Source organism: Pipistrellus kuhlii, unplaced genomic scaffold (genome assembly GCF_014108245.1).
Source record: "Pipistrellus kuhlii isolate mPipKuh1 unplaced genomic scaffold, mPipKuh1.p scaffold_m20_p_4, whole genome shotgun sequence".
Classification (NCBI taxonomy): domain Eukaryota; kingdom Metazoa; phylum Chordata; class Mammalia; order Chiroptera; family Vespertilionidae; genus Pipistrellus; species Pipistrellus kuhlii.
Window position 1 is genome coordinate 7,702,654 of NW_023425540.1, and position 25,359 is coordinate 7,728,012.

The 25,359-nt window shown below is 44.7% G+C and overlaps 1 protein-coding gene across 3 annotated transcripts in view; it reads right to left on the reverse strand.

Annotated features, from left to right (window-relative positions):
* OXCT1 (3-oxoacid CoA-transferase 1) overlaps window positions 1–25,359 on the reverse strand; it is a 107,109-nt gene extending 81,750 nt beyond the window's left edge. For all 3 annotated transcript variants that reach the window (XM_036409791.2, XM_036409790.2, XM_036409792.2), the window contains exons 1-7: window positions 25,215–25,359; window positions 19,055–19,163; window positions 18,587–18,677; window positions 11,097–11,232; window positions 6,995–7,144; window positions 4,244–4,350; window positions 1,781–1,841 (exon numbers count right to left, since the gene is read on the reverse strand). In XM_036409791.2, coding sequence (XP_036265684.1) covers window positions 1,781–1,841; window positions 4,244–4,350; window positions 6,995–7,144; window positions 11,097–11,232; window positions 18,587–18,677; window positions 19,055–19,163; window positions 25,215–25,292 — 732 coding nt within the window. In that variant the 5' untranslated portion in view covers window positions 25,293–25,359. The remainder of the gene's footprint in view (window positions 1–1,780; window positions 1,842–4,243; window positions 4,351–6,994; window positions 7,145–11,096; window positions 11,233–18,586; window positions 18,678–19,054; window positions 19,164–25,214) is intronic.

Here is a 25,359-nt window from a genome sequence, read left to right on the forward strand (position 1 = left end):
CCGGGGCCACTGTGAAGGAGAGCAGGACAGGGCCAGAGGGAAAGGTTATGGAACCCCCGGAGGCCGACCCTGGGGTGCACAGGACATAGCACGGAAAAGGAGCCGGGGTCCAAGATGTTCACTTCGCTCAGAATAATCCAAAGTCACAAAGTCAAAATAGACTTTTCCTATCAGAAAACACCCCAATCTACTCACCATTCCAGATTCCAAACCATGTCTGATTTTCAAGTTCTTACAATTCTACCACTGGCACGTGAACCTCCTACCATGAGCATGCGGCTGATCCGACAACAATCTACTGTCCGGGGAGCAGTTTTGTTCACATTTCTAAACCACCGTGACACGTTAGAGTTCACCTTGATCCTTCTAACTGAGCGCTGTCCCACCAAACTTTCCCTACCTCTGCTGATCAACACCGTAGTCAGGAGCCGTATGTGGCTGCTGAAGGGACACCCAATTTTTACTTTATTTCATTGTCATCCATTTAAATGGTCACATGTGGCCAGGGGCTCCCATGTTGGACAGTGCAGGCTAGTCAATCACCTGGCAGTGGCTGTCAGTAGGGCTATATTAAAGGGATCCTAATGAAAGCCTGGTGCTGACAGGAAAAAATAAAATGGATATAACACATCTATTTCAAACTAATTTCCCCAGATCTTTTCATCGGAATGCTGCGTTATTGCTACTAGAGTGGTTGATAGATCAGACGTGTTCAGGACCAGGGACAGGCCTTAATCATATTTGCAGTCGAGGTCACAGGGGTTGCCCTCCTATCTCCTTCCCCAGAGGGAAACTCTCTTTCTGACATCTGCAGTGGTTCTCAGATACTTGAATGTCATGTTCTGCACGTGGAAGAAATAAGATTGGCTGAAAAGAACCAGATTATTTTTTAAAAGAAAGGACTTTACCCAGGATAATACGTAATGGCCCTCAGTACTTAGAGGAGAAATATCGACTTTGGACAGTTTTACAAAAGTATATAAAGTCAAGAGGGTTAAGCCATCAATTATTGTAAGCTGTGTAATAGGCCTTTCTTCAGTAATTTACAGATGTGTGCCACAACAGCAGGTCATCGAAATGACTCAATAAGTAATAATAATTAAAAAAACAAAAAAAAACACATTACACAGAGAGAGCAAACCACATTATCTATTTTAAATGAAGGAACTGTACCAAAGCCACTGCTAAAGAAACCACCATGCCTGGGATGAAAGTACCACATCCCCCAGCACTTTGAAAACAATACACTTCACTTTCTAAAAGAGGAATGCAACTGTACCATTCGACTGTGTCGAAAATACCACAGTGCCACTGCCTCCAGGAGGTACCATTCTGGCCACTGTACGCAGGAATCAAAGAATGCCACACACAATACCACCATCTTCCCTAAAGAATCCAGTTTCTAACACAGTAAGAAGGAACTTCTCCTGATACAAATAACTACTTTCTGGGAGTTCCGTCTACAAAGAGTCACATTGGGATTGCTCCCGAGAAGCTGTGTTTTACCCAAGGACCAGAGACGTTCAAGAGCTGGTCCCATATCAGCCTGCTTCCCAAGGAAAGGATTCTGGTGAGACTCACAGCCGGAAAGCAACCATCACAGCAAACTTCCAGCTATCGTATATTCCCATCGAATCCTCCCACATCCCAAACGGAAAGGCTGTCTCTGTGTGTCCTCCAAACAACAAAATGAACTGTTGTGCTTTTTCTGGAACTACTAATAACACAACATCAAGTGGAAAATGAACACCAGGGAAGCAGCGGTCATCTCCACGCTTACCTCCACCACTGTGGTTCCTGCAGCTTTGCACATGGGCAGGTTGAAATTCCGTGCACTTTTCCTACACCAGGGGCAAAGGGAATAAGGAAATGGGGAGAGAAGACCAAAAATCAGAAATGTCTCCTTTAACTTTAATTACAGACTAAAGGAATGTCTATAAACTAGAACCTGCGAATATTTTCGGAAAGAGTGTACCATATCTTCTGTTGACAAAGCTCTTTTTTTTTTGCTTTTTAATTTTCTTTTCAATTATAGTTTACCTTCAATTAAAGTTTTATAATTATTTCCTAAATAAGAACAATATGATACACACTTCACTTCATTCAATTACATAGCTTTTTATAAGGTTGAGGGGCTATTTTTCATATTCAACATGTAGATTTTACACAGGAAAATAAAATGGATATTAATACATCTATTTAAAACTAATTTCTCTAAATCTTTTAATTGGGATGCTACTTTGTTCCTATAGTTGAAGAGTTCACTAAACTTGCTCTATTAAAATATTAAGGGAAAGAAGCAAGTACTTTACAGGACAGGGTACAGTAATTATGTTCTCTATTAAGGAGAAGCCTGCTGCTGAAATTAAGTGAAACATCCATTGGTAACATGTGAGTCACCTGCAAAGATCATCCTGGAAGGCAAATTTCCAATGAAAGTACAACACCCACATCAGACACGGAGGCATCAAAATGTCACGAAGGTGCCAATTTTGCTGATGGTTTTGCATTCCCAAGTTCCTACATCAGTGTACTTCCTCTAACCATAAAAATGTAAATATGTGTTTGTTTCTGAGAGCATAAGTTGATAGAAAATCTTTGATGAAGCGCATTAAGTCACACTATGGTTAACTGGAGCTTTCAAGCCACCGATGCCAATTTCACTTGGATTCGAGGACAGGTGTAAGGACAGGTGCTTCCTTGTGTACTCCAATAGCAGTGACGGAAGATGGGGGCGTGCTGGGCACCCCTACTTTAACATCGGCCTAGACAGACCTCTGCACCAGGTGTCCACTATTCTGAAATCAGTATCTTAAGAATCAAAGTGACTTGACCGTTGGTGATATGCGCTCTCATTTCACATCAGAGCTTAATGTTTACTTGAGCCACAAGCATAAAGTCTGTTTTAAAATAGCTCTGTGCAGGGATTAGATCCCGGAGCCAGGCAATGGAGCACGTGATAAATTAGTGGAAATATTTTAAATAATTCATCTCCATTTGCTGCTATACAGTTTCATTACATTTTTTTAAAATAGCAACTGAATTTTGCAAACACTACACCAAAGCGTCAAGTGTGATAGATATGACGCAGAATGTCTTCTATAATGGCCAAAATTAGCTGTAACTCCAAAAACTGATTGGATTCAAGAAATCAAACATAGTATAAATATTTTAAGTTCTTAAAAAATGAACAAAAACAATATGAGAGTGGTCACTGAGACTTTAGCTGTGATCGCACAAAAGCTGCATTTGATAAAGATAAAATATTGCTCACTAAAAGCAGTAAATGACAATATTATGAGGGGGGGGGGATGATTTCTATAACCCAATAGGTGAAAATGTTAATTCCAAATATTTTTTAAAAATTTTTTTTAACTTTATGCATATATTTAAAGGTGGTAAAAAATTTTAAAAACCTATATAATCTATAAATCCAAAATATTAAATACTTAGTATTAAGCAAGCCTATAGTAATCTTTTGATTGATAGTAATCAAAAGATCTTCAAATCTATTAAGCGTATCTTTGGCTATGCAGTTAATGAGAATAGAAAAAGAGCACAATTAAGGTTAGACTTCTAATGGACTTCAGTAGGACCGGAAAAGGACTGACTTAAGTAATTACTAGCAATATCTTTCCAGAACATCAAAGTAACTTGGGCATTTAAAGACAGTGCATGTACATAACAATCTACAATAATAAAAGTGTAATATGCTAATTTGACCTGACAGCCTTCCGGACGAAGCCTGGGCTGAGAAGGAAGCCGGAGCTGGCAGCCAGGGGAAGGAAGGCCTAGTCTTGCACGAATTTCATGCATCGGGCCCCTAGTATCAAAATACAATGTGATTGTGTGCTTTTCTCATGTTTTGTAAGCATGTCAATATTGTAACGGGTCTTGGCAACTAAAACACACAGAGGAAAACGTAATTTGTTTGGGACTAAATTCAAGGGTATATAGGTGCAAATACTCAACAAGCAGATCAATGTGGTCATCCACCAATCAGAACAGACTCCCACCAGTACTCCATACCAGTGAGACCGCTGTCCATTCACACACCGACACACATACACACACGTACACACACACATGTGCACTGTTTATTTTCAGCCATTTTAAAATAAAATTTTAAATACCAAACACATCGAGATATCCATTTTGTAATCATAACTTAGGAAATATTGAAATATTAAGTTGCTGAAATGCACTACATTAATCTTTTTTTTTTTTAAGGCCATCATACTACCTGAAAATTATGTTTCCTGCACGGTCTGCCTTCCAAGCTTTCACCAAGGCAAAATCCCCTGTAATGGCTTCCTCCAGAATGAAATGTTGACCATTAAACTCCCTCACCTGCAGGAGACAAAGGGGGGCGCTGTCAGGTATTTGCACAGCTGCTGTTTGGTTGTGATACGAGCTCTGATAAAGGCAGATGAGAAGGGCACAAGATTAGCTGGAAAAGTGTCTCAGAGAGAGAAGAATCTAAAAAGAGACCCAGAGGATGAGTATGGTAGGCAACTGGCGCTGAGTGAAAGTGCTGGAAGGGGGACCTGAGGGCACAGCTCAGTGACAAGTGAGAGTTCAGTCCACCTGAGGAACTGAGCTAGGTCTATGTATGTTAGTGTTCATTTTATTACCTGTGTGCATAGGTTACGTAATGAACATGAAAACTTGTCCCTCTTTCCCTGTTCCCCAGGGGAAAAAACTATACAATGCACTGTTTATATAAGTGAAATGGTTTTGCCTTACCTGGTTTGGCTCAGTGGATAGAACGTTGACCTATGGACTAAAGAGTCCCAGGTTCAATTCTGGTCAAGGGTACATGCCTGGGTTGCAGGCTCAATCCCCATTAGGGGGTGTGCAGGAGGCAGCCAATCAAGGATTCTCATCATTGATGTTTCAATCTCTCTCTCCCTCTTCCTTCCTTTCTGAAATCAATAAAAATATATTTTAAAAAAACAACAAAAAAAAGTGAAATGCTTTTTAAAGTCCATTCATCTCTCCTAATTAATCTTTAATCACCTGAGATTTGAGATTTTAATTGGAATTTCTAGAATCTATAGAGGAATTTAGAGAGAACTGACGCACTACATGGTCCCACCCACAAGCATAATATTTTTTGAAGTCTCTTTTACTTCTTTCAATCATTTTGCAATTTTTCAGTCCAAAATACTTTGTACTTCATAGTTTCTTGATACTACTATGAATGTGATATTTTATTCTATTACACCTTCTCTTCTGGTCTAGTGGAATGCTATTGATTTGTGTGTTTACTGCCGTTAGTCCTACTATGAATGGAGGGGTCGGGGTGAGGAAAGGAAGAAGCTTAAAGCAAAACTATGCCAGGGACCTGGGAACTTGGAAGCTGTGCTCCATCCCTCACTAAGAGGATGGGAGCCATTCACACGCAGCACTTCATTCCCATTCCTACTGCTCCCCCTAGTGGACAAGCAGCATGCTTGTAGAAAGTTTGGGTACATTAACGTCTTTAACCATACTATGGCTTAAAACTGAAATTCTTTCTTATACAACAGCTTCCCTAAAGACATTATCCCACCTTCCTTCTACAAAATATTGAATTTATGGAATCAGTAATCAATGAGGATCTTATTTAATACAAATTTAGGCAAGTTATATAAGAGATATTTGTAAGCTGCACATATCAATATCTAGGTGTGTTGTTTTTTTTTAAGGATATTATGTATTTAAGAGTCATTTCTGTGAACATCAATGATAGTGTTTATATATGGAGCATTTTACATACAGACCTAGAAAACTGCATATAGATCTAAATATATACTAACCCAGGGAAAAGTAAATTTTTTAAAAATTGGCTTTTTAAAATTCTAATTGTATCATTTCCTGATGGATCTATGTACTAGTTGTTGGTATGTTTTAGCTATTATTCTAAAATTTTAAAACAGGGAAGGAACTGGTTTTGTCCAACTGGCTACAATACTCATTTCATGGCCTCAACTGCATCTTCCCGTCCTTGCTTCAATGCACTCCAGTCAAACTGTCATCACTCCAGAAAAACCCTCTACTCTGACAGAATTACTCTTTATAAAGTCACCAACGACCTCTGTGTCCAGACCCAATGTCACTTCCCAATACTCCATTACCCAACCCCAGCACACTCTCTGACACAGTGGGTCACACGCTCCTTCGTAAAATGTCCCGTCTTTCGAATCCCCAGACTCCCCTGGGTTTCCGCTTCCCTCACTAGACCCTTTTCCAATCTTCTTTCCTGCTCCCTCAGGGCCTCTTCCCTACCTTAATATGTGAACTGGGTGTTCTCTCTCTCTGCCTTTATATGCGAGCTAGATGCTCTCTTTCTGCTTTCCAGCCCTAGCCACTCATCTAGTCCCAAATTATTATCATTATTAATTTATTGTTTGTTTATTAAGTTCTTGAGGGACTAAGAGCCTGTTCAAGTTCTATGGTTTCCTAATATGTGAGTGAAGTTACCCCCATCCAGCACTAGACACAAAACGAAGTTATTCAGCCGAAAGCTCAAGTGTGTCCAGTATACAAAATGAAGGTGATAATGGGAGTTCCCCTTTCATTCCAGTGCAGAATTCCATATTTTGACATTGAGGGTAAACTTGTGATTTCCTTGGCTTTTTCTCATCCTTCAATTGCAGAAGAGGCCTGAGCATGAAGACTGCAATAGCATTTATATCAGGTAGCTACCCTACTTTCCACATAAGCATAATCAGTAACTACAAAGGCCCCTACATTGGTAAAAATGGAATCTTAATGCGCACATCTTATGCAGCTTTTCCTCATGTCCTTCATCTGGCTTCTCTGTGTGAGCTGAATGAGGAGCAGATGCTCAGTTTTAGCTGGAAGTCATACCTAACGTATTTATGCTAATGAATGACAGTGCTTGTTCTCACATAGAGGTGATTTTATATTTATACTGATTTCCCCAATGAGCCACCAGAACCCTGTGCTCACAGTGGGATCGGGGATCACCGGGAGGACCGCGTCCTACCTCTCGTGGCTTACTGGCAATGGCGACGCTGCCATCCTTGTTGTACTTGATCGGCGCCCCTCCTTCCTGCACCAGCGTCCCATAGCCTGTGCTGGTGTAAAAGGCAGGAACTCCGGCGCCGCCAGCACGAATCCGCTCTGCCAGTGTGCCCTGCGCGGAGCAAGCAACACCCAAGGTCAGTACCCACCCTCTGCAGGTGGACACGGAGCATTTAGACACGGTGCCTACCCTCTAAGCAGTGTTTCCCAAAGTGTGGTACGTGTACCCCCAGGGGTACAGGAAGAGTTTGGAGGGGGTACGCGATGCACCAGAATTTGGTGGGGATATGCACTGCACCGTGCTTAGCTGTGCCTAATACATCCATTTTTTTTTATTTATTGATTTTTCACAGAAAGGAAGGAAGAGAGATAGAGAGCTAGAAACATCGATGAGAGAGAAACATCAATCAGCTGCCTCCTGCACACCTCCCACTGGGGATGTGCCCACAACCAAGGTACATGCCCTTGACCGGAATCGAACCTGGGACCTTTCAGTCCACAGGCTGAAGCTCTATCCACTGAGCCAAACTGGTTTTGGCCATCCATTTTTTTTTCTTTTCTTTTTTTCACGAGGGGTACTGAGCGTTACGAAAATTATAGAAGGGGTACACATATGTCAAAAGTTTGGGAAACACTGCTCTAAAGGATTCCCATTCCAAGCGGTACCTAGCATAGTAAATTGGTGTATTTCACTAACAACGTATGCTAGGAGATTAATTTAAAACAATTACTGCTTCTCTTGATAACAACCTTTCTATTCTATTTTTTTCTTTTTGTGTTTTTTTCATTGATTTTTAGAGAGTAAGGAGGGGAGAGGAAGAGAGCAAAACATCAATGTGAGAGCAACATCAGTGGGTTGCCTCCTATACACTCCCCAGTTGGGGACTGAACCTGCTACCCAGGCATGTGTCCAATAAGGGAATCAAATGGCAACCTTTCAGTGCACAGGATAATACCCAACCAACTGAGCCACACCAGCTAGGGCAGCCTCTCTATTCTTAATCTACAGCATGTTAACTGCTTATTTGCATAATCACGCTTTAGGCTTCCATGTTGCCTGCTGGCTTCTTGACAACATGTCCAGCATCAGTCTATTTGTACTCTTTTTAAATGAGTTTTCAAATATGACACATGTAACAACTATATATATATATTAAAAAACACAAAAACAAATTCTGGGTTTTGCTGTGTGCTATATGTAGGCATGGCCTGAATCTTATCACCAGTAATGATAAATAATTATTGTAGAATAATATAAAATGATCAAATTTATCTAGAATTTATTCTAAACCATTCTCATTAAGTATTGACCTACAATATTATCTAATTAAGGAATTATCCAAAGTACAACATATAGGTAAATTAGTTTTTAATTTTATTTTTTAATATACTTTTTATTATTGATAGTATTACAGATATCATGCCTTTTCCACACTTTACTCTTTCCTCCCACCTCCTTACCCCTCCCCCACATGTTTTCACTATGCTATTGCCCGTGTCCATGGGCTACTCCTGTAAGTATATAAGTTCTTTGGTTTCTCTCTTCTTATCCCCCCATCCCCACATCGAGGTATGTCAGTGTGTTCCATGCCTCCCTGCTTCAGGTCTTATTCTGTAAACTGGTTTTTAAAAGCCAAGAGTCCTTCAAATTTTGTTTCAGAGGAGAAACAGCTATAGACAAAGTTTCTTTGTACCTTCCATTGGTCACCTTCATCCCTCTGGTGGGTACCAGTGATGTCAAACCTGATTTCCCAGTTCCCTCCCACCTCCAACTGCCTTCCCACCGAGTATGCCAGAGGGCAATAACCTCCAGCAGCACATTCCAACAATCTCTCCACCCACTGAGGGCTGTGGTTACGGTCCAGCTACATCCTGGTCACGCTGGACAGCTAAATGGCTAATCAGTAGTAAGAATGAGGTTAGGTATTAATGGCAGGGTGTTAATGTTGTCCCAACCTGAAACCAATGTTCTACTTTAACTGGGGCCTAACCTCAAAGAAGGGACTAATGACTAGCATTTGATACACTGAGGCAATCAAGCACGTAGCCTATTCGGGGGGAGGGGGGAGCGCCTTGGGACTTCACTGAAAACATTTACAGATAAGACTCTTTTCTACCCTATCCAAAGGACTGAGATGACTCTACTCTGTGTTCCGAGTAATTTAAGTTACCAATGTGCACAAAAATTCAATCCTCAAGCCAGCCCTAGTTTAGAATGTGTTTTATGTCCACCCACCCTGAATTCTTCACTCCTTCCGTGTCCCACTGGGCAAGAGCTTGAAAATAGAAAGTTTCTGCAGGCAGGACTTCTGCAGGATCCACGAAGCCCCACATCCACCCCTGAGGGAGCCCTGATCCCCAACACTTCATTGACACTCCCTCCTAACTCTCAGGCCACCAAACAAGTTGCCACTACATTGAGGAAGGAGACCCTGACCTCTTCAGCTTAAAGAAAGAATGGAAAATAAATATTAAGGAAACTTCAGACCAAGATGATAGAGTAGGCTAATACCTGTACTCACCGCCTCCCACAACCACATTAAAATTACAACTAAAATACAGAACAACCATCATCTAGAACCATCTAGAAAGCTGCCTGAATGGAAGCCCTACAACTAGAAAAGTAAGGAAGAAAGCACTGAGACTGGTAGGAGGTGGGGAAGCATGGAACAGGCTGGTAGGGTACCTGCGTGTGCCACTTTTTTAATCGGGAGAGAGATTGTCTCTGCGGAGGCCACCAGGAGGAGCAAGGAGTCCCAGCTCCATACCAGACCCCCATCCCAGGGTCCCAGAGCTGGGAAAAAGAAATCCCTACAAGCAGTAAGAACTACGGGCTGTAAAAACCAGTGTGAATTGGGGCTCAGTGACACAAAGGCTGCTGGAGACCCAACTGCTCCTCCTAAAAGACCAGCACCACAAACTGGAGTCTTGCTTCTTCTGAGTTCCAGTGCCAGGGTGAGGCACTGAGGAACACAGACACATATGAGGAGGAACTGGATTGTCTGACACTGAGGCAGGAACTCGGCGGGGGGGGGGGGCTTTTTTCCAGAGAGAGGTGTTACAGATATCAATGTTTCTATGCTGGGACTTCCCTGGTCACAGGGCTGACTGTCAGCTTCTGTTTGTTCCACCTTGTTGATTCCCTGAGACTTCGCCTCATCCAATTTACAACCCCACCCAAGCTGTTGCAGCAGTTGTTGCACTTGAATGATTTGTCTTTGCTCATGCTAAAATCTCTCAAACAAGCTGCAGCTGGGTCAGAGAGCCCCAAACCTATCAATAAAAGGCCCAAGCCTTGGCACAGCATCAGCCTGCCTTGCTTCACGTCTGGGCCTCATGTGGGCACTTCCAAATCTGATACAAAGAGCAGGTATATGCAGATCTCTCTGTAGCTCCTGCTGAGTGGCTCCAGGAAGTAGCTGACTTTTCTCCTCCCTGGAGACCCAAGAGCCAGAGCACCCAGTGGTCAGTGTTGGACCATACCAGATTACAATTCTACACATCCATAAGCAACATACTCAAGGGGCAGACTCAGTGAGCCTCAAATCCCCCTGAAGCAAGTCCTACATAGCAGCTCTCCCACTGAAGTCACAGCTGGTCCTCACAGCCAATTGGCCTGGAGGTCATTCCTCCCAGTGACACCAAGGTAACTGCCCTCTGATAAAATAAGGAGGAATGCAAAAGATATACAAGGCTAATTTTCAATAGCTCCAAAATAATGAAGGCTAAGGTATCTCAGCCTATAAGGTAAAGATCCATATGAGTTGACCTTTATGACAATCCTCAAACATTTTAGCAAGTCCTTTTGCATGCTTCCGGTATAATTCACATTCTAATGCCAAACTTGAACATTTATCCTGTTGCCTAGAGATTTTCATCAGAAATTCCTCCTTTTTCTGTTGCACAGAAACAGAAAACATTCAATTCCAGCAATCAATAGGTGGGGACCTACAAAATATCATTCTCTCTGCCTTACCCGTCTTGCATAAAGACATTTCTAGGAAGAAAAAGATACATTGTAAAACAAGTTAGTATTGTAAAAGAAAAGCAGGGAATCTTCTTACCTGAGGTGTCAGCTCTACCTCTAATTCACCAGATAAGTACTGTCGCTCAAATTCTGCATTTTCTCCCACGTACGAAGAGATCATGCGCTTTATCTGCTTGCTTCGGAGCAAAAGGCCCAGGCCAAAGTTGTCAACCCTGGAAGGAAAATACAAGCAGCTTACAACTAAAGGGCCATCTGATCGAGCACTAATGTCGTTTACATTGAAAAGCATGAAATCGCATTAATTTAAAGGAATCCTATCTACGAGGCACTGAACCCACCTTCTCTCTCAGCCGCCCACCACCCAAAGAGCCCTGCCAGGTGGCTATTCTTTCCTTATTTTACATTTGAGGAAACTGAAGCCCCAAACTGTTAAGTGATTTTTTCCCCCCAAGATCTCAGGTAGTGACACTAGCCAGTCCTCAAACCCACATCAATCCTACTGTCCAACCCCACCCCTCCCATTCTTTACATTACCCCAAAGTGATCCTGGTCAGAAGATGAGCAAGAGATGGACTGGTCCCTGCCCTATGCTTCAGACCCAGCATAAATACAATGCCACTATCCCTAACCTGCACTGGCCCCAAAGGAAGGCTCAGATGGAGAAAATCTTTCTGTCCAAGAACAGGGTCAGGAGCATTCTCATATTTAAAAGACAGAACTTCAGGCTCTTGAAATATGGACTCAATTATATAACCAACGATGAGTATTTTCCTCGTATCACAGATACAGAGTGAATGGTGAAGACCCGCTCCAGAATCCTGGCCTGGCATGGGGACCAGTGGAAGGGCACAGGTCTGATGATCGGTCATTAGTGGCATCCACTTGTTTGAAAGGAGGTAAGTAGATAGGTATGGTACCCGTATGACAAACCACTGACATCTTCACTCCATTCTCCATCCTCACATACACAAGTGGCGGTTCTGCTCAGTGACAATTTCCTCGTTTTCAAAATGTATCCCTTCCAAGCTCCTAACCTCCCCCAGGCAGTTCTGACAGCTGAATACTTCAAAATAATCCAGGAGACAGGAAACTGCCAACCTTCTTCTAACGTGTGTCATAGTCCCAGCCTTCCAATACAGAATCCAATAACATTCTCCCCCACGCCCCTCATGGGCGTAACAAACAGCCGCATGATTTATTCTCACTTGTTTTAAAAGAAAACGAGAGCCTAAATAACAAGTGTTTTCAAGTGTACTTTTGCCATATGGGGAGAATTCCCTTAAGATTAATAATATGCTTGTCCACTAGAGGGAGCCCAAACACTAAAGAGTAGGTGTCTCTTGGAAAAATTAGTTCTTTGGCACACATACACATAAGGCTGTTTGGTTGGTTTATTTTTTAATATATTTTATTGATTTTTACAGAGAAGAAGGGGAAAGGATAGAGAGAAACATCGATGAGAGAGAAACATTCATCAGCTGCCTCCTGCATACCCCCCACTGGGGATGTGCCTGCAAACAAGGTACATACATGCCCTTGACCGGAATCCAACCTGGGACCCTTTAGTCTGCAGGCTAATGCTCTATCCACTGAGCCTAACCGGTCAGGGCTGTTGGTTTATTTTTAAACTACTCCTAATTAACACCTAAATAGGCCCTCACATAACAATTCTGTTCCCTTAAACTCAGCTCCACCTGCAGCCTTCCCCATCTCACATAATGGCAGTACCCCATCCTTAGAGATTTTCAGCACAAACTAAGGGGTGATCTTTGACTTCCACACACTTTGGGGACATCCTGACTCTACCTTCAAAATCTATGCAGCATCTGAGCCTGTCTCTCTCCCCCCTCTGTGGCCTACACTGTTGCTGCTTCTCTGCACACGGCAGTGACCTACCCAGCAGCTACTCCTGGCCCCTAGGATTCTACTCACCGATTACAGACAAAAAATGCAGGCATAAAATAAAATGTCTAGTCAAGTCATGCTCTGCTCAACCCCTGCAACGGTATTCACTTATTCAGAGAACAAGCAAAGGTCTCTGGGGTGGCCAGTCCCCGTGTGATGAGATGCCCAGTCCTGTCTCAACCTCACTCCTCCCAGGTCCTTCCTGCCCTGCCTCTGCTGGCCTCCTTATACTCACATCCTGCCCTAGATCCCACGCTGGCCTGTCTGTGTCTCCGAACTGCTCCCCCAGATCGCTGCATGGCTCACACATGCTCCCCATCCCCCGTCCTTCACAAATCTGGCCAGCTGCCCCTCCATGCGTCCTGCCTGGATCACCTATCTTATACCAAAACCTGCCCTCCACCTTCATACTCCCGATCCCCCTGCTCTTGTTCTTTGCAGAGCACTATAACCTTCTCACTCACTGGAAACTTCCTTATTTTGCTTTGTTTACTACTATTGCCTGCCTCTGTCTGTTGGAAGGTCAGGTCCACAAAGGCAGAGAACTTGTCCTGTGAGGTTCAAGGCTGCACCCCCAGCACCTGGCTGCATGCACAATACACAGCGGGCACTAGAGCAACAACTGTTAATGGCTGACAAATGAACGGCTGGCTTGCTTCACTTCCCCCTCCTCCCTGGCTCCTCTCTAAAAAAAAAAAAAATGAGAGTCATCAAGTCCTTACACCAGATATTTTCTATTCTGCCCTGAGCCAGGGCTGGCTGACCTGTGGGGACTGAGTCCTGGGCCCTGCCCTCTGGCTTCAGGTTGGGGTCAGCCACTGCTGATGGGGTCCAGGCGATGGGAGGCTGACCATCAGGAGGATGGGGTGGGAGGAGAAGGATGTCAGGTTCTGTATTCCCCTGGCTCACACTCTGGTGAAGCTGCAGAACCCTGGATAGCCCTCTCCCTAGAGTAGGGGTGTCGAACTCAATCAGAGAAGGGGCCAAAATCTAAAATCCAGCCTAAATCGCGGGCCGAATGGTTTACTGAACAGTCATAAACTGTCATTGTGATGGAAACGCAGCGGAGTGCAGTGATGACAGTGCGGTGCGGGCCACATTGCAAGGCCTGGCAGGACGGATTTGGCCCTCGGGCCTTGTGTTTGACACATGTGCCCTAGAGCTTTGTTCCACGTCCTAACAGCTCCCTCCCCTCCTCCCACCAGGCACAGGGCTGCTGAGCTCTGCTGCTTATCCAGGCTGCTGGCACCCAGGGTGTTGGCACCCAGGCTGCTGGGACCCAGGCTGCTGGTATCCAGGCTGCTGGGACCTAGGCTGCTAGTACTTGGGCTGCTTTCCAAGTCCTGACCATTCCCCTAAACACAGTCCCTTTGGGAAGCTTTCCTCAGTTACCCATTATGAGCGTCCCACTGACACCCTCTGGAGCCCTGTCTGAATTACATCATAAGATAAAATAACCCACTTGCTTCCTGCAGCATTAAATACCTGAACTCTCTCCCAGCGCATAACTCCACACCTTAAACCAGAATACACTGAGTCATTCATTGACCTGGGGATTTTCCTAACCACTTCTCCATGGGTCTCTGTTTGGCTTTTCAATGCATTACACACTTGAACTTGGCCCCGTATGGAGATGACCTCTCCGTATTTGTTGACTCTGGCTCTGGAAACCGTGTGTATTTGTTGGATTGGTTTTTTGGTTTTTTCGGTTTCTTTTTTTCTTTACTTTGTTTCTGGATGAGGACCTGGCATAGCAACTAAGCAGGTCACAAGATACTCAGCCAGGCCACCGCCCACCGGGCGCACAGTTGGAGTGCATGCCTCCACCCCGCTGCTAGGCAGCCAAGAAAAGTGTCTTTCTTGCCTATGATACAAAGTGAAAAAGTCAAGACCCCTCCTCCTCACAATATAAGAGAGAAGAGAGACACACGTGATCTTTTGCAAATGAGGAACATGCTACTTTTCCTAGAGAAACGTGCATTAAAGCATTTTGCAGCTTGGTAGTAAAGATTAATTTTGGTGAACTGTCAGAATGATTCTTGCTTGCCCTTAGCAACCAGCAGCATACCTTCCCAGAGGGAATGGACCTTTTCTCTCCAGCACAGCACATTCAGGTCCCAGCATGTGAGTGATTAAAGGAGTCCAAATCCAAGAATGAATTAAAGGGATACATTCATGTTCTGCAAACATTTATGAAACCGGTTTTCCTTTTCTGAAATCTCATTGAACTGGCTATTCTGGTCAAAATGAAACTCTAATAAGAAAGACATTGCAATCATTTACCAAACTACTCCTAGTTTACTCTAATTTTCGACATCCTTAAGTCTCATTACACAAGTTATTCTTGCTCTGATCATCCCAAGAGTATTAAAGGAAAAGAAAGTGCTGTCTTCAGACAGAAGGTTGATTGATGACATAGTTATATGAGAAACATAAAATCTTCTGTGAGCAAAGCACACAAGTTCAAGGGCACACCCCAGGGGAATGCCTCCAATGAGCCAGTGGGGTCTAGACCTCTCTTCAGCCCCCCAAAGACACAGCTGACTCAACAAAGAAGATCCGGGAAAGCAAAGGAGCCACTGTTGGTCTCCTGGTTCAAAGTCAGCAGTGCAGAGCCAGCCGTCTTATCTGCAGAGGCCCTCACAGAACACCCGCCCTAGCCAGGACAGCGCTCTGCCCAGGTGACAGCACTGTCCTCCCAGCACAGGCACAGCTATCGCCAGGCACTGTTTGTTCGTCTCCCACGTGGAAGTGGGGCTGGTCTGGGACTTGTCTAACGTCCCCCCCTCTCAAAAACAATAATCATCCCTAACTAGTTTGGCTCAGTGGATAGAGCGTAGGCCTGTGGACTGAAAGATCCCGGGTTCGCTTCCAGTCAAGGGCATGTACCTTGGTTGAGGGCACATCCCCAGTAGGAGGTGTGCAAGAGGCAGCTGATTGATATTTTTCTCTCATCGACGTTTCTAGCTCTCTATCCTTCTCCCTTCCTCTCTGTAAAAAAAAATCAATAAAATGTATTATTAAAAAAAAAAAAAAGAACAATAATCAGGTAAACAGCCTTGTCATGAAGAAAAGGGCATGACTAATAAGACACATGCATTCTTTCCTTGGTGCTGTGATATCATTGGTTGATACAGTTGGTTGTGAAACTTTGGGTTCACAGGGGCCTGCAATGCCTATGTTAAAGTCTTCCAAAAATCAATGGAAGGCACATGGTCAGTCTTTCCAGTCTTCCTAATCAATCCACATCAAACCGATCCCAAAAGAGGGTTTATCTTATCTAGACTAATAGGTGAGTGGTGCCTCAGGGCAACAGGTCTTCCTGATCCTTAAAAACAAACAAATGAAACAAAAATCATCAGGAGGCCTGCGCTTTGCAAAGATTTCCAATTTGGGCAGATCTTTCCATAAAAAGAGCCTTTTTCTAAATGGGAAAATGGTGATTACTTCTAATTCCAAGTTCTCTCCATTTACCCAATATTTCAAACAATGTCACTGGCTCTCGTTGGAGCAATGCTAAGCTTTCCTCAGGCCCAAAGCCCTCCCAGCTACAGACTAAGGGTTTACACTCCCTAATCAGGAGCATGAGCGCCGGCGAAGTGCCTTCCGTGTTCCACGAATTAGGTGATCAGTACGTACTGTATGTGCATCAAGAACTCATCCCTGGCTGGTGTGGGTCAGTGGTGGAGTCACGTTTCGATACCTAGTCAGGGTACATGCCCATTTTGTGGGCTCGATCCCAGTAGAGGGCGAGCAGGAGGCAGCAGATCAATGATTTCCCCTCATCATTAATGTTTCTGTTCCCCCCCCTCCCTTCCTCTCTGAAATCAATAAAAATATATTTTAAAAGAATTCACATATTACACCAACCTTGTAAGCACTGAGCTGTCTGGAAAACCCACAAAGTACTGGTCACCAAAAGTATGTTTAAGAAATACAAAGTCAGCTCAAAGGGCACTGGATGTGCTTAAGAAATATCAATTTACCGGGAATATTACTTCCCTATTTACCGAGGAGTTCCCTTTGTACATGAGGGAACTGAACAGTTGAGCTCTACAACCCTGCCCCACTCTGACATTCAATGACTCTGAGCACACAGTAGGGACAGAAAACCGCTCTGAGTAACAGGATCAATGTGTATCGGAGAGGATAAATACAATTGAGGATACAAAGAAAGGCTAAGCGTTTCCAAAGGAATTCAGAAAGGGGCAAGAGAAGTTTTATACTTGCATAGGGCTTCTTTGAAGATATGTAACTTAAATCCAATTCTGAAAAATGGGGAAGATGTGGATACACAGAGAAAAGGAAGGAGAACCTTCTAGATGAAAACAATGGCATAAAGAAACTCAGCAAGGGAAAAAGGAGCACAAATGTAGGACCAGTTTTGTATCCTAAATAACCTGTGCTATTTGCTCGAAGCTGCCTTTATGATAATAGGCTAAACTGCAGACTTAGTTAATTTTAAAAAATTGTTTAAGATCTTTAGTCTTTCATGATGGACAGAGAGCTGATGATTTGTCATTTTGTATAAAAATAACTTTTTTCCTTTATAACTAAATATACCTTAAGTGCATGTCATTCATTATTAAAATGTTATGGCTTAGGGTGGACAGTTTTGATATGCGATCGTACTGTCTTAAGTGCTGGCTGCATACACTCCTTCTTCCACCAAGACCAGCAACCTTTTTAATGGTTAATGATATTTATTCCTTACATATCATCTAGAGCAGTGGCATAATCCAATGGAAAGACTTAACACAGTTTGCAAATTGACACCCACCTTTCCTGATACAACATACAATAACATACAACCTAAAGGAACATCTCATACAACATAATAACATACAACATAAAGGAATATCTCTAATTTTTAAAATGCAAGAGTCAACTTAAAATATATATATTTCAACTTTACAGTATGTTTGAAATTAAAATAGGAGCACATCAGATTAAGATACAAAAATTATGTAAATCTCCTTTACTTATGATTAAGAGGTATGGTGCTGTCCTAGCCAGTTTCGCTCAGTGGATAGAGCATTGGCCTTCGGACTGAAGGGTCTCAGGTTCAATTCTTGGCCACAGTTGAGTACATGTGGGAGGCACTCAATCAATGTGTCTCTCTCACATTAGTGTTTCTCTCTGTCTCTCCCCTTCCCTTCCACTCTCTCTAAAAATCAATGGAAAAATATCCTCGGGTGAGGATTGACAACAACAACAAAAAAAGTATGACACCAAAAGTATTTGAATAGATGGAACCATGACTCCTGAGCTTATTAAACACTATCTTTTTTTTTTTACTTTATTTATTATTATTATTTTAATCCTCACCTGAGGATATTTTTCCATTGATTTTTAGAGAGAGTAGAAGAGACACTTTGATTGATAGCCTCCTGCACAAGCTCAAGCCCAGGGCCCAGGCTGGGGAGGAGCCTACAGCTGAGGTATGTGCCCTTGATTGGAGTCAAACCTAGGACCTGTCAGTCCACAGACCAATACTCTACCCACTGAGCCAAACCAGCTAGGGCTAAACACTATCTTTTGATGTGGGAGCCTATTGCTCATTTAAATGGGAAAACTTTAATTTCGCTGACAGACTCTCTGTGTAAATATCATGGAGAACTGTCATTCCCTTCACATCAATGGTCTTAAACGTGCGCTCACCCTGCATTGTTGCTGACTGCGGTGAGCCCTTTGACCCCGGTCTTCAGCAAAGCTCCGATGAGGTTCTCTGGAATGCCACACAGCCCAAAACCTGAAAGAAGCCAAAAAGGTCAACCGTTTGTGAAGAGAGGAAGGTTGTTTCAGAGAAATGTGTGTTATTCTCTTTTAATAATAAAAAAAAAAAGACACTCTCTAAGCACATATGAGACCTACTAAGCAAAATGCACAGTATCCCAACAACTCAATAAATAGACATGAAGCTGTTCCCAAGTGTTTGACACCAATTCACAGCACCAGGCATCACTGTCCGGCCCTCAATTCATGAGTATAAAGCCAAGCATGATGTGATCATACGACTACACATCATTCTTCTTGCACTTAACTGCGTATGGTCTACTGTCCCACTTGATCACATGACCCTATACAGTCAGGGTGTCACCATCAACAGGAAAAAACACTATTACTCACCACCAACCAGGATCTTTGCACCATCAGGGATATCTTTTACAGCTTCCACGGGATCTTTGTAAAACTTGGTATGGCGACACGTGCTGGTTGAAAAATAGCAAACACCTCCCTAAAACATTAAAGAACGTTTGAAGTGAATTGCCATTTGGAGCTATGTCTTCACTTTACATGCATAGCAATTTATTCAATTTTTATATATGCAAGAACAGTTTCACTATGGCCTCTTTAAAAGAGTGGGGCTGTAAGTAGCTCATCTTAAGAGTGGAATGAAGCCCTAGCCGGTTTTGCTCAGTGGATAGAACACTGGCCTGTGGACTGAAGGGTCCAGGTTCAATTCCAGTCAAGGGCACCTGCTGAAGTTGCAGGCTCCATCCCCAGTTGGGGGTGTGCAGAAGGCAGCCCATTAATGATTCTCATTATTGATGTTTTCTCTCTCTCTCCCTCTCTCTCTTCCTCTCCCTGAAATCAATAAAAATTAAAAATTAAAATAAATACTGGTAAATAAAAAGGAGTGGACTAGACATACTCTATCCAGATTATCATCAGAGTCCCCTCAGGATCCATGTCTTCTATTATACAAGGGACAATGCTGTGATATGTGTGGCCACACAAAAAATAGATGGCCCAGATAGTAGCACTCAAATTCCCAATAATGGCATCATCAAGCACTGATTTCTAATAGTAACCTAACCCTCCATTCAACCCACAAATACTTGCTGAGAGCCTACTGCAGGCCAACTACTGTGGCATTGACTGCAACCTAGTCAGGATTAAGACATGATTGCCGTTCTCAGGGAAGTACAGCATGACCAATACCATCTGGTCCAACAATGTTGGGTAACATTAATCCTCACTTGAGGATATTTTCACCTAAAGGAACAGGTAAAGAACAGCACACAAAATGACTCCTCCCCCTCTGGGGCTTGGAGTGCCAGATGCTGTTAAAAAGCAGCAAATGATTACCTGCAAGGGAGGCATGGCTAGAATTACTATCACCTCGTCAGCTTTCAAAATCCATTTTAAACTGTTTCTGTCTCTAAACTTCATCCACAATAGGGACAGGAAAAGTTGGGAAGCCCATATGTTGCAAGCTATCACTCATACTCAACATCTCTTCTTAGATCTATATAAAAGATCTCCTTCAGTCTCATCATATACTCAACCTAAAAAGAGGAAGGAGAGAAAATGACACCTGACTCCTGACATGTGGTCACCTTAACAAGTCCACTGCCAATCAGCCTCCCAGACAGACATCCTGGTGGGGTAAGGAAACAGCATAAAAAGCATTCTCTTCATCCTCTAAAAACTCCTTTTAGAAGAAGTGTCAATTGTACAAAAGCCTATTTAAGAGAACTATACTGAAAGTCAAATGAGATTTGCAGAGGTAGAGGTCACACAGATGACTTTTGTCCCTTTAAATTTCAACCGTGGTCAAGGTCAGGTAGGGCATGAGGTAGAGCTGGCACATCACCCAACTCGGGGAGCAAGTAGAGGCAGAGACAGAAAGGAAGGGGCTTTCTTATCTTCCTTATCTTCAAGTAGCAAGGAATTTTTTTATTCTGTTTTAAACACACACATACACAAATATATATTTTAATCTTGGAAATTAAAACTTTGGAGCCTGAATAAATAGGTGAACAGAGCACAAAAGAGTTGAGGGTATCTCCTAGAAATGAGAGAAAAATACATAGATATGTAATCCAACCAACTCGTCTTGCGGGTCATGCTTCCGAAACTCAGGAAGATCTTGCCACGTGCCCAGCACTTGTGAAGCAGGCCCAGGCCCCAGGTTTGTGTCTTCTCACACAAGGTCCTTCCACCACCACAATGCTCTGTGCGTGGTCTTTCCAAGTCCCTGATCATCTTCTACTTCTATTTCACTCTTTATGCAAACAAACCTTTCTGAGTGTCCTGCTTTCTCACAGAGAAGTCTGCTGACAATCTCCAGTGAGGAGTCTGGCCTTAGCAGCTGGGAGGAAGGAGATGAAAGACATGTCTGCAGGGGGTGACATCGCCCTGAACTATTTATCCAGGGCAGAAACACGAGTCCTGTGGAGAGGAAGTCAGAAGAAAACTCAAGTCTTCTGAGGCCCAGAGAGCACTTCAGATGCACGCAGCACAGACTGGACAGGGCCTCTGGTCCCTTCTTCCAGCGGATAATCATGTCTTCATGCCAGACAGAAATCACCGAGGAGCTGGGCCCACACCCCCAGAAAGATCCCCAGAAGTATTTTATTTTAATTTTTTATCTTTTTTTTTTTAAATTATTTCAGAGAGGAAGGAAAAGAGAGATAAACATCAAGTATGAGAGATAATCATTGATCAGCTGCCTCTGGGGATCAAGCCCACAACCCAGAACTGTCATTCCTGGGGATCAAATCCACAACCCAGGCATGTGCCCTGACCCGGTGGGGATCGAACCAGGACCTCCTGGCTCATAGGTCAAAGCTCAACCTCTGTGAGTCCACACCGGCTGGGCCCTGGAAAGTATTTTAGAAAAGACCCAAGAGTTTCACATTTATCCTGATAACCAAGAGTTTAAAAGCAGTAAAAGTGACTCCTGTTTCCAAGGACTGTGAGGAGAGCTCAGGACAATGACGACTCTACAGGCACTCAAATTTGTGGGCTGCTTTTTTTTTTTTTTCCCTTCATTTTTCATACATTCATTTGACAGCATTTGTTGTCATTTATTGTCCATGTTATGCTGACATTTGATACCTGATGGTTGAGAGACCAATGGTGTGGCATAACGGGCCACACTCCCCATCTCTGAGTCAAGGCAGAACTGCCAGCACCTTCTAAGATTAGGCGGGGGGAGGAGGCCTCTAATAATATCTACCTATCTTTCCCCTTAGCTCTGAGCTGTTCTCATATTGACCTCTACCTTCTAATATATTTTTAATACCAAAGCAATGATATGAAAGGACCCAAGCGCTATCTGCTAAATAGACAAAGAACCTTTGAGTGTGCATAAGTTACCTAAAAGAATGAAGAATAAGCTGTTCAGCTTTGACATCTATTTATTGTGAGATAATCCTCCCCATCCCCAAGTCCTTCTTTACGTTCCCATAATGTATGTTGTTTTGTTTTTCCACTCTCTTACCTTCGACAAATTTCCATGCTATTACCACTATTTCTGCTGATACTATTGGGGGAGCAAAATAATAATGACTCAGTACTGAAGTGTAAGAAGTAATCAAAACCCTTACAGGACAACCTTTTTATATTTAATCCATTTCTCTTTATCATAACTTTTGTCTACAAATTTTCAAAACTCGTGTTTTTGCCCTCTACATCACATGACCTTTTTACACTTGACCTTGGAGGTTTGATTCCACTGTTGAACTTAAATGTTATCACATAACTTCCCAATCCAGAATCTTTTTTCTCTCTAATCACTTCTGCCATTTGATGATCAGAGCAGTCAAAAGAACTCAGCTGCCCAATTTTTCCTTGGACCCCATATTCTAGTGGAACCCCCATATGTACGTGATAAATCTGATCATTTTTTCCTGTCTCGTGTCAATTTGATGATCAGAGCAGTCAAAAGAACCTAAAAGGGTAGGAGGAGAATTATTTTCCCTCCCCTGCACAGCTAAAGCATGTCAGCACACATCGGCTCCTCCTTTGGCGAGGGCCATCCTCATCCTTGAAGGTCTGTGGGCGTGTGTATTCCTGCGTGTTCCTGCCTGTCCTTCTAACAGGCCTCTCCTCACCTCTCCATGTGGCCTCTCTTCCCTGCCTCTGTTAATCAAACTCTGATAGTGAAGAGGGCAGTATCAATGTTCCTATGTCCTCCCGACTTATTTAACTGGAAGGTGCCAAGGTAAATAGCTGGGTGTTTAGTTCCATATCATTAAGATAAAGTGTATTGTAAAATGAAAAAGCAGTGTGCTTTTTGGGTTTTTACCTTTCAGGTCTTCCAAATGGAGTGCATTTTCATTAAGTACTGAAGTACTGAGTGGCAGGAAAAAGAGAAATTTAGGGGCAAGAAGGCAATTCACGTGGAGGTGGAAAAGCATATATTTGGTAAGTAAATGTTTGCTGGGCCATCTTTAAACAGTGAGACCCACAGAGGACATTGACCAAACAGGCCTGGCCACGTCCCTGTCTATCACACACTGGCTCACATTATAGCTGTGTCTGATGTCTCCCTTCCGGGAGCAGGTCCAGTTAGCCGGGAGGCCAAAGGTTTTTCCTGAGTCCTTGCTTAAAAATAGCCAGCTTCAAATAATCAATATCCCAAAAAGGCATACATGGGGTGGCAAGCTCTCCTTCCTCTCAAGTGTCCAGCACAACACCAGTGTGCCCAAGACACCACCGAGTTCGCACTTACGACACGAATACATCACAAGGCATGCGCGCACAGGGGGACACGAACACCAGGCAATTCTCCCAGCAGGGCACCCTGGCCTTCAAGGGGACACCCGTGCTCTCCTCCAATGCAGGGGCGAGGCCCGGCACTCGAAAGGAGCGCAGCCCAAGTGATGCTTCCCGCCTGCTGCTCCAGGAAGCGGAGGGGAATAAAGCATCCATGGAAAGTTCCTTGCCAAAAAGAAACTTGCATCCGGGTAAGCCGATGCACACATCTGAAGTTATGCAAGTAAACGTGTAACAATTTAACTGAAGTCGGAGGCAAGGATTTAAGCAGAACGGGCACTTCCTAAGTGCCAGGCGAGGGAGGAACACTGGGAAGCGGGTGTTGTCAGAACATGATACTCAAAGGGACCTTGGGAGTCTGAATCTCCATAGCAACTGTCAATGACATACTGCAAAACCCCGGCCTAAGCAGAGGTTCCTGGGCGTGGGCATGGTTTAATGATAGACCTAAAGGTGAGAAAATGAGTAAGTTACACTTAGGTAGATAAGTAATTGCCTCGAGAGGGGAATGTGATTGACCTTGGCCCAAGGCATCTCCCTATAGAGGTTTGCATTCTTGCCCTCTACATCACAGACCTTTTTACACTTGACCTTTGAGATTTGATTCCACTGCTGAACCTAAACGTTATCACATGACTTCCCAATCTAGAATCTTTTTCCTCTCTAACCACTTCTGCCATATTTCTTGCCCCTAAATTTCTCCTTTTTCCTGCCACTCAGTTCTCCAGAACTTAATGAAAATGCTCTCCATTTGGAAGAACTTTCAGGGAAAAACCCAAAAAGCGCACCAGCCCTCTGGCTGAAGGTCAGTCCCCTTTGAACAACGAGTCCCCTTTGAAGATGCCTCACACAGCGGAAACTATCCACACTGACCAAAATGCTTCCCAAGGAGAATCCAGTGGGTAGAACGTTCCAGACCTGTATCATCCCCAGCATCTAGCTAAGCGCCCTCTGCAGTCACTGCTCTGGGATACTGGAAGCGAGAAGGATAGAGGAGGCGAGGGCCGGGCGGGACTTCTCAGTGCGCAAAGCGCGCTTTCCAGCTCAGAGCCCTCACTCCACAGGCTACAAAGTAAAAACCTCACTTCTCCTTGGCCTTCCTAGAAAGCGGTTCCCATGGTTACCAGATAGCGAAGGAAGCCGCCCCGGGACCCAGCGCTCAGCCCGGTTCCCGCCTCTCCGGACTCCAGACGGGAGTCACCCACCCGGGCGGGGGCTTCCCCGCGGGGACGGAGCTCGGGGCCCGAACACACCGGAGGCGACAGCGGGGACACCCGAGGCGGAACGAGGATGCCGAAGGGCTTTGAAGGCGGAAATCTCTCCCCGCGGAGGAGCGCGGGGCCACGGCGGCGCCTTCCCCGCTCGGCAGGGAGACGCTCCACGCGGCTCCGCTTCCCCGGCGCGGGCGGCGCGGCCGGCCTGGGAGGTGCGGGCGGGCTCGGTGGGCTCCCCGCCGCGCCCAGCACCCGCCCCTTGGCCGGGAGTCGCCCGAGCGAGCCGGGGCCAAGTGGGCCCTGGGCCCCGGGCCCCCAGATCCCCGGTGCAGGGCGCACCCCTCCCCGCCGCCGCGGCCGGACCCCACTGGGCGGATGCCGGGGGCAGAGGTGCGCGCCGGCTCCCCGTTCCCGCCTCCCGCGCCCTCGGGGGGCGCCCGGGGACCGATCGGCCGCGGGGCCGGGGGAGCAGCGAGGGGGAGGCGCCGGCCCATCCCGGGGCCCGGGCACGGCGCCCGGTGCCAGCCCGGGCTGGGCAGGCGGGTGCCCGCGGGGGGCAGCTCTACCTTGGACCGGGGGCCCCAGGAGCGGCGCGCCGGGGCGCAGAGCCGCGGGCAGGCGCGGAGGAGGCGGAGGGGGGCCATGCTGAGCGGCGGGAGGCGGCGGCGGCGCGGCCGGGGGCCGGGGCTGGAGCTGGAGCTGGAGCCGGGG